This window comes from Mustelus asterias, chromosome 15, assembly GCF_964213995.1.
Source record: "Mustelus asterias chromosome 15, sMusAst1.hap1.1, whole genome shotgun sequence".
Classification (NCBI taxonomy): domain Eukaryota; kingdom Metazoa; phylum Chordata; class Chondrichthyes; order Carcharhiniformes; family Triakidae; genus Mustelus; species Mustelus asterias.
This window is the reverse complement of record NC_135815.1, coordinates 18,827,446-18,843,310: the sequence shown is the minus strand read 5'-3', so window position 1 is coordinate 18,843,310 and position 15,865 is coordinate 18,827,446. Positions and strand designations below refer to the sequence as shown.

General features: G+C 45.9%; 1 protein-coding gene across 1 annotated transcript in view; it reads right to left on the bottom strand.

Annotated features, from left to right (window-relative positions):
- The window catches only part of ryr2a (ryanodine receptor 2a (cardiac)), a 455,564-nt gene extending 440,259 nt beyond the window's left edge, over positions 1 to 15,305 (bottom strand). The window contains 2 exon segments of the mRNA XM_078230647.1: positions 11,037 to 11,156; positions 15,231 to 15,305. Coding sequence (XP_078086773.1) covers positions 11,037 to 11,156; positions 15,231 to 15,305 — 195 coding nt within the window.
- Between the last annotated feature and the right edge of the window lie 560 nt (positions 15,306 to 15,865).

Here is a 15,865-nt window from a genome sequence, read left to right as displayed (position 1 = left end):
TCTAAATGGATACAAAACTGGCTTCTTGACAGAATGTGGAGTTGCCGGCGTTGGACTGGGGTAAACACAGTCAGAAGTTTAACAACACCAGGTTAAAGTCCAACAGGTTTATTTGGTAGCAAAAGCCACAAGCTTTCGGACCCTTAAGCTCCTTCTTCAGGTGAGTGGGAATTCTGTTCACAAACAGGGCATATAAAGACACAAACCCAATTTACATAATAATAGTTGGAATGCGAATACTTACAGCTAATCAAGTCTTAAAGGTACAAACAATGTGAGTGGAGAGAGCATTAAGACAGGTTAAAGAGATGCGTATTGTCTCCAGACAGGACAGCCAGTGAGATTCTGCAAGTCCAGGCAAGCTGTGGGGATTACAGATAGTGTGACATGAACCCAATAGACCTTCAACCGATGCTATACACTAGATACATCGATGACATTTTCTTCCTTTGGACTCATGGTGAACAATCACTGAAACAACTATATGATAACATCAACAAGTTCCATCCCACCATCAGACTCACCATGGACTACTCTCCGGAATCGGTTGCATTCTTGGACACACGCATCTCCATTAAGGACGGTCACCTCAGCACCTCACTATACCGCAAGTCCACGGATAACCTCACGATGCTCCACTTCTCCAGCTTCCACCCTAAACACATTAAAGAAGCCATCCCCTACGGACAAGCCCTCCGTATACACAGGATCTGCTCGGATGAGGAGGATCGCAACAGACACCTCCAGACGCTGAAAGATGCCCTCATAAGAACAGGATATGGCGTTCAACTCATCGATCGACAGTTCCGACGCGCCACAGCGAAAAACCGCACCGACCTCCTCAGAAGACAAACACGGGACACGGTGGACAGAGTACTCTTCGTCATCCAGTACTTCCCCAGAGCAGAGAAGCTACAGCATCTCCTCCGGGGCCTTCAACATGTCATTGATGAAGACGAACATCTCGCCAAGGCCATCCCCACACCCCGACTTCTTGCCTTCAAACAACCGCACAACCTCAAACAGACCATTGTCTGCAGCAAACTACCCAGCCTTCAGGAGAACAGTGACCACAACACCACACAACCCTGCCACAGCAACCTCTGCAAGACGTGCCGGATCATCGACACAGATGCCATCATCTCACATGAGAACACCATCCACCAGGTACACGATACATACTCTTGCAACTCGGCCAACGTTGTCTACCTGATGCGCTGCAGGAAAGGATGTCCCGAGGCATGGTACATTGGGGAAACCATGCAGACGCTGCGACAACGGATGAATGAACACCACTCGACAATCACCAGGCAAGACTGTTCTCTTCCTGTTGGGGAGCACTTCAGCGGTCACAGGCATTCGACCTCTGATATTCGGGGAAGCATTCTCCAAGGCGGCCTTCACGACACACAATGGCGCAGAGTCGCTGAGCAGAAACTGATAGCCAAGTTCCGCACGCATGGGGATGCCCTCAACCGGGATATTGGATTCATGTCACACTATCTGTAATCCCCACAGCTTGCCTGGACTTGCAGAATCTCACTGGCTGTCCTGTCTGGAGACAATACACATCTCTTTAACCTGTCTTAATGCTCTCTCCACTCACATTGTTTGTACTTTAAGACTTGATTAGCTGTAAGTATTCGCATTCCAACCATTATTATGTAAATTGAGTTTGTGTCTTTATATGCCCTGTTTGTGAACAGAATTCCTACTCACCTGAAGAAGGGGCTTAAGGCTCCGAAAGCTAGTGCCTTTTGCTACCAAATAAACCTGTTGTTCTTGACAGAAGCCAGAGGGTGGTTGTACAGGGTTGTTTTTCAAACTGGAGGCCTGTGACCAGCCGTGTGCCTCAGGGATTGGTGCTGGGTCCACTATTATTTGTCAGTTATATTAATGATTTGGATGAGAATATAGGAGGCATGTTTAGTATGTTTGCAGATGACACCAAGATTGGTGGCATAATGGACAGTGAAGAAAGTTATCTCCAATTGCAATGGGATCTTGATCAATTGGACCAGTGGGCTGATGAATGGCAGATGGAGTTTAATTTAGACAAATGTGAGGTGATGCATTTTGGTAGATTGAACCAGGGCAGGACTTACTCAGTTAATGGTAGGGTGTTGGGGAGAGTTACAGAACATTCATAGCTCCTTGAAAGTGGAGTCACAGGTGGACAGAATGGTGAAGAAGGCATTCGGCATGTTTGGTTTCATCGGTCAGAACATTGAATACAGGAGTTGGGACGTCTTGTTGAAGTTGTACAAGACATTGGTAAGGCCACACTTGGAATACTGTGTGCAGTTCTGGTCACCCTATTATGGAAAGAATATTATTAAACTAGAAAGAGTGCAGAAAAGATTTACTCAGATGCTACCGGGACTTGATGGTTTGAGTTATAAGGAGAGGCTGGATAGACTGGGACTTTTTTCTCTGCAGCATTGGAGGCTGAGGGGTGATCTTATAGAGGTCTATAAAATAATGAGGGGCACAGATCAGCGAGATAGTCAATATATTTTCTCAAAGGTAGGGGGGTCTAAAACTAGAGGGCATAGGCTTAAGGGGAGAGGGGAGAGATACAAAAGTGTCCAGAGGGGCAATGTTTTCACACAGAGGGTGGTGAGTGTCTGGAACGAGCTGCCAGAGGTAGTAGTAGAGGCGGATACAATTTTGTCTTTTAAAAAGCATTTAGATTGTTACATGGATAAGATGGGTATAGAGGGATATGGGCCAAATGCGGGTAATTGGGATTAGTTTAGGGGTTTGAAAAAAAGGGTGGCATGGGCAAGTTGGGCCGAAGGGCCTCTTTCCATGCTGTAAACCTCTATGACTCTATGACTCTATGTCGTTGCAGTTTCGAGGGTTTCAAACTCTCATTCCCCAGTATTTCCCCACATATAAAACACATGGGCTTTGCATCCTGATTTGCATTGGCACAATTGACAAAATCATTAGTCAAAAAAGAACTCAACTTTATACGGCTTTGTTCCTGATTTTAGTTTTTTTTTTGCAGACTGTTCACCAAAGGCCCTGGCACTTTGTTCATAGCTAACAATAGTATAGCCCTGTCCTGTAGTGGACTCGGCAGAGCAACCAGATTCTCTCTGGCAGATTCAGATGAGAGATTCTGGCCTGTAGGCTGATCAGCTATTAATGACTCTGCCTCTCTCTTTCATGTAATAAAACAATCCTTATTAGAGAAGGAAAAGAAAATGGTGCCAAGTTGGAATAGGTCCTCGGAGGCGGAAGTCCCTGCACCAAAATTCCTTCATTTACAAGATCCAACAACACTATACACAGAGTGTGCTCAGTCTCTAATCGGAGTGCCAGAGGAACTGACACTCATGTTTAAGTACAGAGCATGGGGCTCCTTGAATGGACCTCAATTTGGCTCTTAAGCAGGGAGTTCATATTCAAGCAGGCCAACCTCAATTGCCTGATTAAAATAGTTACACAAGTGCATATATATGGATGCCAAGTGCACATACAGGGCGCTGACCTGTTTATTCTTGCCTCATGTGGTACACTGCGCTGCAGCAAGAATTTACCCAGAGAGAAAATGGAAAACAAGGTTAGGTGAACTTTCGGGATAATTTTTGGGGACCAATTTTCAGCATCCCACGACCCACCCGCGGGTCACGACCCCTCACTTTGAAAAACACTGCAAGAAACATCTTTTCACTACAATATACGGGTTCCCCTCAAGTAAATGTTTAAAGTCAGAAGATCAGGCTGCATCATCATCAGGCAGCATTAGAGAGACATCCTGCTGCAGGATTCCTACTGGTTGACAGCCCAAAGCCATTTGCAGAAAACAGCTTTTATAATGTGCAGAAGCCGACAATTATTGCAATTCAGTGTAAAACAAAGCACCAGTCTGAGCTAAACGTGCTCCGGCGAGGCATCAGTGCTGAGAGCATTTGGATCTGGATTCTTAAACTTAATTTCAAAGCCCGGTAAGCATAAACGCTTGCCTAATTTCAGCTCTTGTCTGTATTCTCTCTAACCCCAAGGATCGAAACACTGGGTGCCACTTCTTAAGCCTCTCTGACGAATGAGAAGCCGGCAGATAAGCAATGCTCACAAGAATCCCCTGTGAAGCTCACTTATTTAACACTACATTATTTATTATTTAGCGGGTGCAGAGTCACAGGGCCAACAATGGCCTTGTCAGTGACTGGTTGGGGTTCTTTAAGACTGCCTTCAAGTATAGTCAGCGGACACTCCGCGACAATGTGAGCCGTTGTTCAGAAGCGGGACTTCCCGTCTTCACAAAGGTGAAGACAGCACGAAGGAATTCTGCATCTGATATGCAGACAAAGGATCATCTGGACTCGAAACGTCAGCTCTTTTCTCTCCTTACAGATGGTGCCAGACCTGCTGAGATTTTCCAGCATTTTCTCTTTTGGTTTCAGATTCCGGCATCCGCAGTAATTTGCCTTTATCTGATATGCGCGTTGTCCTCTCATCTTGTGAATCTGATTGGAGTGAGATCATGAGGAGGGAGCACGCAGGCTCACCTGGCACATTAAGTAATAAGGGAACGAGGCGTGGGTCTTGAAGACGGCTGTGTAGTAAAAGTGAGTCGCTGTAAAATTTTTTTGAACAACGCCGATTGGCACCTGGTGACAACACTGATATTGGGTAACAGCCTGGAAACAGTTTAAAAAGGCCCACTTCGACCATGGGAGATCAAAGCCAGGCAGATTTCCAGTATCCGCAGTATTTTGCCATCCTCTGGATGAGCGGTGGGATCTACAATGAAAGCATGGTTTCTCATGGATGTAATCTCCTGCCACAGGTCCTCAGCCGTTACCCCTCGGTGTGGTGGGCATGATGGAAGATGCACTGCTGGTGGGTTGAGGAGGTCCTTGAATAAGGGGGAGCTTGGGTTAGAGTACAGACCTTCTCCAGCAGCTTGCCTGTTGCGATGACTCTCCTGATGCAACGGGAGAGGGAGCAGGTGGGGCAGGAATGTTACTCAGGACTTGGAGCCAGGGAGGTGCGCTGATCAAACTGCACCTGCGATGATGCGCATTGTTGAGTTGAGACATTTAGGGCAGGACTTTACAGCCTCGCTCGTCCCAAAACTGTAAAATACCACCCGAGGTCAATGGACTTTTCCATGCTCCACCCCTCACCAGTTCCGATTCCCAGGGTGGCTGGGGCCATAAAATTCAGGCCTCAGTGTGGGTAATTGGTGCCACATTGGGGTGCAGTATTCTGTGGTTGAGGATATGATGACAAGAGCAGAGGTCCCTCGGGTCTTGGCCTACGGTCCCCATGAGGTACCAGCCAGTTTACTGAAGAGGTTATTGCGGATTTTAATGTATTCTGCAATCTTGATGTGGTGTTGTCTGTACATTGAGAGTTCATTCAAAGGTGTCACCTAGACTGGGGATCCTTTTCAGACTCTGGCCATCGATGTTGATACTCAGCTTCCGATTAGCACTGGCAACATGGAGGTGGAATGTGCCAGAGTCTGTTTTACTGGAGCTCGCTTTTCCACATCATGTCTTGCGGCAGTGAGCTAGCTTTGCACTATTGTCGCTCAGTGCATCTTCCAACTCAAGGGAAGCCTGAGCCTGTGCCACAACAGATGTCATCTTGCAGGACTGGGTTGGGGGTAAGTCATTGCTCTGCAAGTTGAACAGGTTTCAGGCTAACACAGCCTTGGGGTTCCCCATTTACCTGTTTCCTCCAGGTGCGACTCTCATCATCCAAATGCATTCTAACCATCCACCCTGGAGTATCAGCTCAATAGCTTCAGTGAGTCAGAGAGGGAGAACACTGGATATTTTGATGAAAAGGCCAAAACACTATATCCTGCACCCTCTCCTTTCCTTCTCCCCTATGTACTCTGTGAACGGTATGCTTTGTCTGTATAGTGCACAAGAAACAATATTTTTCACTGTATCCCAATTCATGTGACATTAATAAGTCAATTCAATTCAATTCAATGTGCCAGCCTATATCGAACTCTGCAATAACGGCACAGTGGTTAGCACTGCTGCCTCACAGCGCCAGAGACCCGGGTTCGATTCCCGGCTTGGGTCACTGTCTGTGCAGAATCTGCACCTTCTCCCTGTGTCTGTGTGGGTTTCCTCCGGGTGCTCCAGTTAACTTCCACAGTCCGAAAGACGTGCTGGTTAGGTGCCATGCTAAATTCTCCCTCAGTGTACCCAAACAGGCACTGGAGTGTGGCGACTAGGGGATTTTTCACAGTAACTTCATTGCAATGTTAATGTAAGCCTACTTGTGACACTAATAAATAAACCCCAAAAAATAAGGTCAAAGGAAATGCCCCTGTTTTGAGATTCCTTTGCAAATGGTTAAAACAAGGACCTGATCACATGGAGTTTATTTCCTTGTCAAAAGTCTACACTTGGGAGGTTTTCCACTCCCGGCTGAATCTGTTGTAGGATTAGAGGCTCCACTAGCCTGAAGCATACGGATATTGGCCAGTAGTTTGCCGGTGATTTAGGGCCTTTGCTTGATTTTGGTAGAACATTGATATTACAGCAGACAGAGGCAGATCCAGATGTGCACAGTCAGTGACAGTGCCAACAGTAGCAGAGGGACATGAAGGGCAGGAAGTTTCGGCTGAATCCCTGATCCCGTCGAAGGCGACCCCCGAAGGGGTGGGTGGGAGCAGTTCCCTGCCAGGGCAGCCAGCGAGCAACACAAATGGCCATTGGCTTTGACAGATGGGAAGATCACACTGGCGGCAAATGAGGTCGTCTCCGCTGCGGAAAATCCTGGTCGAAGAGTTGTTTTTACCATGCCGCCAAACGGTAAACTCAAAACACGTGTTCCTTTCCCCTGTTCTATTTTGTCCTGATGTTAAGTGGGCTGGACGCAAACAATGTAGTTGTTGATGTTGTGATTTTTCCATGTCAGGAATCTCCACACAGGAGGTGAAGTTATTCTACCATTGCCATTAAGCTTGGGTGTATGAGGGAGTGTGGGTAGGTAGGGGAATGGAGGTTACCAGGCCTATTCTATGGAGAATGGAGGAGAGCTAGGCAGAAGCAGCAGCAGACATATTTAAAAATGAGGTGGCAACCTGGTAAATTTACAACACAGGACTACATGCATGCTGAACAGCAGAATAGACAACACAAAGCGGTGCTATAACCCATGGACCAAACCAAAGCCCTGAAGACATGCCAAGTTCAGTCGTACAAGTTGGTAGACAATTAAACAACTAATTGGAGGAATAAGCACTGCAGACATCCACATGACAGGGGAGCCTGGCGTGTCAGGGCAAACGACAAGGCAACCGTTTGCAATCGTCTTTACTCAGAAGTGCCAAGGGCGGCACAGTGGCACAGTGGTTAGCACTACTGCCTCACAATGCCAGGGATCTGGGTTCAATTCCGGCCTCGGGTGACTGTCTGTGTGGAGTTTGCACATTCTCCCCGTGTCTGTGTGGGTTTCCTCCGGGTGCTCCGATTTCCTCTCACAGTCCAAAGATGTGCGGGTTAGGTTGATTGGCCATAGTAAATTGTCCCTTAGTGTCAGGGGGACTTGCAGGGTAAATAAGTGGAGTTAAGGGGATAGGGCCAGGGTGTGATTATGATCAGTGCAGACTCCTTGGGCCAAATGGCCTCCTTCTGCACTGTAGGGATTCCATGATTCTATGATCTATGAAATGATCTGGCTTGGTCTTCTCTTGCGATCCCCAGCATCAGAAATGCCAGTTTTCACCTAATTTAATTCACTTCATGTGTTATCAATAGATGAAGGCACTGGATATAACAGAGGTTATGGTCCCTGACAACATCCTGGTGATAATAATGAGGATTTGTGCTCTCGAACTAGCCGCACGCCTAACCAAGCTGTTCCCGTACAGATACAACACTGGCATCTACCAAACAATGTGGAAAACTGTCCAGCTATCTCCTGTCCACAAAAAGCAGGACAAATCCAACCTCGCCAATTATCACCCCTTTAGTCTCAATGATCAGCAAAACGATGGATGGTATCTATGGCCGTAATATAATGGTCAGTTGTGGTTTTGCCGAGGCACTCGGGTCTGGACCTCGTAACAGCCTTGGTGCTTATGTGGACAAAAGAGCTGAACTCGATGGGTTAGGTGAGAGTGACTGCCCTTGACGTCAAGGCAGCATTTGACCAAGTGTGGCATCAAGAAGCCCCAGCAAAATTGAAGTCAATGGGAATCGGGGAAAACTCTCCATTGGTTGGAGTCAAAGGGCTGTGGTTATTGGAGGCCAATCATCTCAGTCCCAGGATATTGGTAAAGGAGGTTTCTTTTTTCACCAAAAAAGCTTTATTGCATGAATTTTGCACAAAATTATCACAGTCAATCCCACACAGTAATCAAAAAATTTTGTCAAATAATCTACACGAAGGACTGCTAAATTCTTTGATTTGATTTATTACTTTCACACATGTTAGTATACAGTGGAAAGTATTGTTTCTTGCGTGCCATACAGACAAAGCATACCATTTATAGAGAAGGAGAGGAGTGAGTGTAGGCATAGCTAGGGTGTGGAGAAAGATCAACTTAATGAGAGGTAGGTCCATTCAAAAGTTTGATGGCAACAGGGAAGAAGCTGTTTTTGAGTCAGTTGGTATGTGTCCGTTGGTATGTACCTTTGTCCCGACGGAAGAAGGTGGAAGGTGCATGGGTTCCTTAATTATACTGGCTGCTTTTCCAAGACAGTGAGAAGTGTAGATAGTGTCAATGGGTGGGAGGTTGGTTTGAGTGATGGACTGGGCTTCGTTCACGACCCGTTTGTAGTTTCTTGTGGTCTTGGGCAGAGCAGGAGCCATATCAAGCTGTGATACAACCAGAAAGAATGCTTTCTTCTGACTTGGGGCAAAAGACGGTCTGCAGTAAACAGATTGTTAACATGAGAGCATTACAGTCGGTCAGGTAAAAAGCATTTGCATCAATTATTCCTCAGGATAGTGTCCTCGGCCCCAACTATCTTCAACTGCTTCTTCAATAATCTTTCCTCCATTATAAGGTCAGAAGTGGAGCTGTTCACTGATGATTATAGTGTTCAGTTTCAGTCACATCTCCTCAGATACTGAAGTTCTTAATGCCCGCATGCACCAAGAACTAAACGTTCAAACTTAGATTAATAAGTGGCAAATAACATTCATGCCATACAAGTGCCAGGTAAAGAGCGTCTCCAACAAGAGAGAGTCAAAGCATCTCCCTTTGACATTCAATGGCATTATTATTGCTGAATCCTCCAGTATTAACATCCTGGCAGTTACTTTTGACCAGAAACTGAATAAATAAATACCATGGCGTCAAGAGCAGGTCAGATGCTGGGAATTCTATGGCGTGTAACTCACCTCCTGACTCCCAGCTTGTCCACCATCTACAAGGCACAAGTCACGAGAGTGATGGAGTACTCTTGACTTGCCTGGTTGAGTGCAGCTCCAATAGCACTCAAGAAACCTGACACCATTCAGGATAAAGCAGCCCGACACCCCATCCACCACCATAAACATTCACACCCTCCATCACTGATGCATAGTGGCTGAAATGTGCGCCATCAACAATACAGCAAATCACCATGGCTCCTGCAACAGCACCTTCCAAATCCACAACCTCGACCACCTAGAAGGACAAGGGCATTAAATGCAAGTGAACACCACCACCTGCAAGTTCCCCTCCAAGTCAATCACCATCATGACTTAGAACTATGTTGCCGTTCATTCGTTGTCCATGGATCCTGGAACTCCCTCCCTAACAGCACTATGGGTGTACCTACAATACATGGAGGTCAGCAAATCAAGAAGGCATCTTTTCAAAGGCATTTAGGGATGGGCAATAAATGCTGGCCTAGCCAGCAAATCCCACATCCCTTGAATGAATAAAAAAAATTGAATCAGATGTGGCTTTAATGATCCCTTGTGCTATTAGCATGATGACACTCAAATAATGGCTGCTTGGATGTGGCACTAAAGGACAATTGATTTTTAAAGAACCATATTCAGGCAAAGAGACAAAGAGGAAAAGAGAGTGAAATATTTCTGCAAGAAACAAGGCATTTGTGCATTCTTACAAGGGTATCACTCCAGCTTAAATTGTATGACTTTCAGCACCTCTAAAACAGACAAAAGTCAGCAATTTACTCAGGCTCTGGCATGGCTCTTTAATAAAGAAATATGTATTCCTTATGATAGCCTGTCTGTCATTAGGGCTGGTATGATGGCACAGTGGTTAGCACTGCTGCCTCACACCGCCAGGGACCCGGGTTCCAATTCGTCTTGGGTGACTGATGCTCTTTCAGAGAGCCGGTGCAGACTCAATGGGCTGAATGGCTTTGTACTGCACCGGAGGGATTCTATGTTATTATTTATTAGTGTCACAAGTAAGTTTACAATAATACTGCAATAAAGTTACTGTGAAAATTCCCTAGTTACCACACTCAGGCACCTGTTCGAGTACACTGAGGGAGAATTCAGCATGGCTATACACCTAACTGGCACATCTTTCACACTGTGGGAGGAAACCGGGACAGCCGGAGGAAATCCACGCAGACACGGGGAGAACGTGCAGACTCCAGACAGACAGTGCCCAAGCTGGGAATCGAACCCGGGTCCCTGGTGCTGTGAGGCAGCATTGCTAACCACTGTGCCACCCTATAACTTGTCTTAACAAAGATAGCCTTATTAAAAAGTTCCAGCCCCTCACACATCAAGAATCTACATGCAAGCACAGTAGTAATATTAGTTGTTATAAAACAACAGCTTCTTAATGGGTACATATTACTTATTTTAAATCATTAAATCTTCACAAGCACAGTTGAATCCATCAGTCACATTGTGGAAGGATGAATTGATTACTTTAAACTTCTCTTTAAACATATCGCAGCTCTTCATTATTTTCAATCATCTATCATTTAGCCTCTGACTGATCTTGAGTTATTATTCCTTCCACAGCACTATGTATTCTGCAGCAACGTATATTTCTCAGCGCTATCAATGGTTGACGTGGTGAGTCGAGGGCGACTGATGAGAGTGCGATCGAAGATCCCAAAAGGGCTCACCTTAGAGTTTGATGTAGACTCCAAAAAACAGAGTCGGTTGCCAAATCCTTCTGCAGCGAGACAGAGTTTGAGGTGCTCCTTGTGGAAGGTGGCACTGCATTGCAGCACAACTTCATCATTCTGCAAGAAGACAAATTAAACACACACATCATTTAGAGTTCTTGGTCTAATGAACAGCTTACACTAAGTTAAAGTTTGTTTATTAGTGTCACAAGTAGGCTTACATTCACACTTACATTAAGAGTACAGGAATGAGATAGAGAATCTGGTGAACTGGTGCAGCAACAATAATCTCTCCCTCAATGTCAACAAAATGAAGGAGATTGTCATCGACTTCAGGAAGCATAAAGGAGAACATGCCCCTGTCTACATCAACGGGGATAAAGTAGAAAGGGTCGAGAACTTCCAAGCTTTTAGGTGTCCAGATCACCAACAACCTGTCCTGGTCCCCCCATGCCAACACTATAGTTAAGAAAGCCCACCAAAGCCTCTGCTTTCTCAGAAGATTAAAGAAATTGGCATGTCAGCTGTGACTCTCACCAACTTTTACAGATGCACCATAGAAAGCATTCTTTCTGGTTGTATCACAGCTTGGTATGGCTCCTGCTCTGCCCAAGACCGCAATGAACTACAAAAGCTCGTGAATGTAGCCCAATCCATCACGCAAACCAGCCTCCCATCCATTGACTTTGTCTACACTTCCCGCTGCCTCAGAAAAGCAGCCAGCATAATTAAGGACCCCATGCACCCTGGACATTCTCTCTTCCACCTTCTTCCATCAGGAAAAAGATACAAAAGTCTGAGGTCACGTCCCAACCAACTTAAGAACAGCTTCTTCCCTGCTGCCGTCAGACTTTTGAATGGACTACCTTGCATTAAGTTGATCTTTCTCTACACCCTAGCTATGACTGTAACACTACATTCTGCACTCTCTCTTTTCCTTCTCTATGAACGGTATGCTTTGTCTGTATAGCACACAAGAAACAATACTTTTCACTGTATGTTAATACATGTGACAATAATAAATCAAATCAAATCAAATCAAAAACAACTTGCATCGATGCGGGTTCTTCTACACAGAGCACGTCTCAAGACAACAGGAGGATAAAATGAAAGGAGTAAAGGCATCTGGTGTTAAGTAATTACCAGGAAAGATAATTGAAGGTTTGGTTCAAAAAATGGGTTTTGAGAACATTTTTCAAGGCCAAAAGAGAAATGGGGAGGTTGGAAGGTGTAAGGCTTCCTCCAAACTGCAGGGATAGGACAGCCTAATGTCTCTTTCAAAGGTAGAGAACAAAAGCAAACTGGTGCACAAAAGGGCAGAGTTTGAAGTCCAAAGGGTGTGGGAAGGAAGCGTAAGGCTGGAGGAGATTGCAGAATTGGGGGTTGGGGTGAGGTGGAGTGGGTGCAGAAGTCGGGATGGATAGAACAAATTTATGATATGATATTCAAATGAATGCACTGGCTGATGGATGGACAATGTAAGTCAGGAGTGTTAGGCTAGCAGAACAAATGGAGGGTGAGGTTTCTAGTGCGTTGTGGAGTTTTACTTGAAGCTGGTGTACTTGGTCACCTCCTTTGTCCCTTCCGACACAGCGTGTTTGCCCCACTCCTCGGGCAGCAGCAGACACAGGGTGGTCTGGATCTCAGGGGCTGATGGTGTGGAGCTTATTGAAATGGGTCAGGAGGGAAGTGTCTCCCATCAAAATCTCATTCACCCAATGTTCGCATTGAATGCAAGCAGAAAGCTTATTTATTTACTCGTCACAAGTAGGCTTACATTAACACTGCAATGAAGTTACTGTGAAAATCCCCTAGTTGCCACACTCCGGCGCCTGTTCGGGTACACAGAGGGAGAATTTAGCATGGCCAATGCAACTAACCAGCACGTCTTTCGGACTGTGAGAGGAAATCGGAGCATCCGGAGGAAACCCATGTAGACACAGAAAGAACGTACAGACTTTGCACAGACAGTGACCCAAGCCAGGAATGGAATCCATGTCCTTGGCGCTGTGAGGCAGCAGTGCTAACCACCGTGCCACCGTGTCGTCCATGACACATGACAAAAGCGGAATATTAGAGATATTGAGACGCCATAAGCCTGGATGAGGGTTTCAACAGCAGTGGGGTGGGGAGGGTGATGAGGTAAAGAAAAAAATTGGCAATAGTGAAGATTGAAGTAAGGTGGTCTTGATGATGGATATGTCACAATTAAATAGGATGCATAAGCTTTCCACAGCTTATTTCAAAAGAGGAGGCGGAAGAGAACAGGATCAAAGGAACAACATTTTTAATGAAGGACAGAAATAATGGCTCATGCATAACGTGAAGGAGGCAGTCTATCAGCACAGGGGTTGTGTTGTGAATTACAGATAACATCCCAGGCACCACCATTTCCATCCTTGGGTGTGTCCTGTCCCAGCAGCAGGACAGACCCAGCAGAGCTGGCGTCACAGTGGTGTGCAGCTGGGAGGGAGTTAGAATCATACAATCGTAGAATCCCTACAGTGCAGAAGGAGGCCATTCGGCCCATTGAGTCTGCACCGACCACAATCCCACCCAGGCCCTATTCCCGTAACCCCACATATTTGCTCTGTTAATCCCCCTTACATTAGCATGGCCAATCAACCTAACTCACACATCTTTGGACTGGGAATCTTTGCTATGGGAATCCTAAATACCAAATCTGTACCCCATTAAGTCTCACAGCATCTGGTCAACCATGACTGGGAAACGTCCTGTTGATTAACATGTACCACCACCTCCTCACCCCCACTATTTTGAAGAAGATGGAACAGGTCGCAGAGTTTGAGGAAAGGACAGAGGAAAAGAGCGATTTTTCAACTAGCACAAGGATTTTAAATGGACTATGTATAAATCTGTAAATTCAATGAGGTGTATTTACTTCGACCTGGTTAATAAACCTTCGCTGAAAATGATAAAGGAATAAAAATGTACCATTAGATTGTAAATAAAGATGGAACAGTGTATCATTATAGATTTCCTGACTTTTTTGTCCCCATTGTACATTTGAAATTCTAGAATATTTTCATTTGTGGCAATGTTTCTGTTAACCATTCACACAGTGACAGATAAATCGAAATAAATTAGCACACAGAGAGAGAAATACATAGAAATGTCCACAACATGGGCAGCACTCAAATTGGTTTGGTATGTTTAGAGTAATGTATATAAAATCATAGAATCACTACAGCCCAGAAGGAGGCCATTCGGCCCATCGAGCCTGCACCAACAACAATCCCACCCAGGCCTTATCCCCATAACCCCACATATTTACCCTGCTAATCCCCCTGACACTAGGGTCAATTTAGCATGGCCAATCCACCTATCCCGCACATCTTTGGACTGTGGGAGGAAACCGGAGCACCCGGAGGAAACCCACGCGGATACAGGGAGAACGTGCAAACTGCACACAGACAGTGACCCGAGGCCGGAATCGAACCCGGGTCCCTGGCACTATGAGGCAGCAGTACTAACCACTGTGCCATCGTGCCGCCCCTTATACCCTTATGGGTATACAAACGACCGGGGACACAGCCATCACACTCCAGTCATCGCACTTGTGCATAAAACATGAATAACTCACAGCCAGACAATCTACAAAAAAATGCATAAAATAAGAGAAATAAACCCTGTCATCTCCTGCTGACTTTTCAGATTTTGAGGCTTGCCAACTTTTCTTCAAGCAGAGGAGTAAAAAAAAATGAAAATTTAAATAAACTTCCAACAGCAATAGTAATTAGCTTCTAATTAACATTAGCATATGCCCACAGTGTACTTGCCTCCAGGGAGTACCTGAGCTCTGGCTTTGAGGGAGCACGACAGTTTAGCATCATAATAATGTGATAGTCACAAACGGCGGCAATGTATTTAACACTGAGCAGTAATTTAACTGGCAGCAGTCATGCCTTAAATCCCCTGGCTGACAGCTCTTCAGTCATGATGTGGAGATGCCGGCGTTGGACTGGGGTAAACACAGGAAGAAGTCTCACAACACCAGGTTAAAGTCCAACAGGTTTATTTGGTAGCAAACGAGACTAGCTTTCGGAGCGCTGCTCCTTCTCGAGCAGATCTCCCACTCACCTGATGAAGGAGCAGTGCTCCGAAAAGCTAGTGGCGTTTGCTACCAAATATACCTGTTGGACTTTAACCTGGTGTTGTTCGACTCCTTACTGTGCTCTTCAGTCCGGCAGTGTCACAGGACACGGTGGGCACTGCTGGTACTGCAGCTGTTCCCAGTGTAGCCATGATGGAATTCAAGTCAGTGGAGTTGGGTATTTTTAAATTGTATATTGGAGAATTGACGTTCGGAAGCACAGAGGGTTAACATTAACGGAGCTTCATTTACAGGGTGGTGTTGACTACATGGCTGCTTCTTCGCTAGTGACCTGTGGCTTCACATCCGGTGAATATATGAATATATTAATACACAGCACTTAAGTCAGCTACCAAGAATCAATATTAATACATAACGGGGCTAACCAAAGCCGATCAGGCAGACCATGTGGAGGGGGTGAGGGTTGATCACAGGGCTGGTCTTCCGCTGAGGGTGGCACTTGTTGCTGCAGGGCCCTTAGCGAGACACAGGTTGCGTGATCAGGAGCACACATCATTCTTCCCCCCCACCCCTTCTGCCCACCCCCGCAGCCCCCCTCCCCCCCCCCCACCCCCATCAGCATCCCCATCAGTCTGCAAGGTGGTAAAGTGCCCATCTGCCAGTGCAGATAGAACACTTAAGGGCCTCAATTGGCCTAAGGGCAGGTGGGCCACCAAACATCTACAACGAAGATTTGCACATTCTCCTCGTG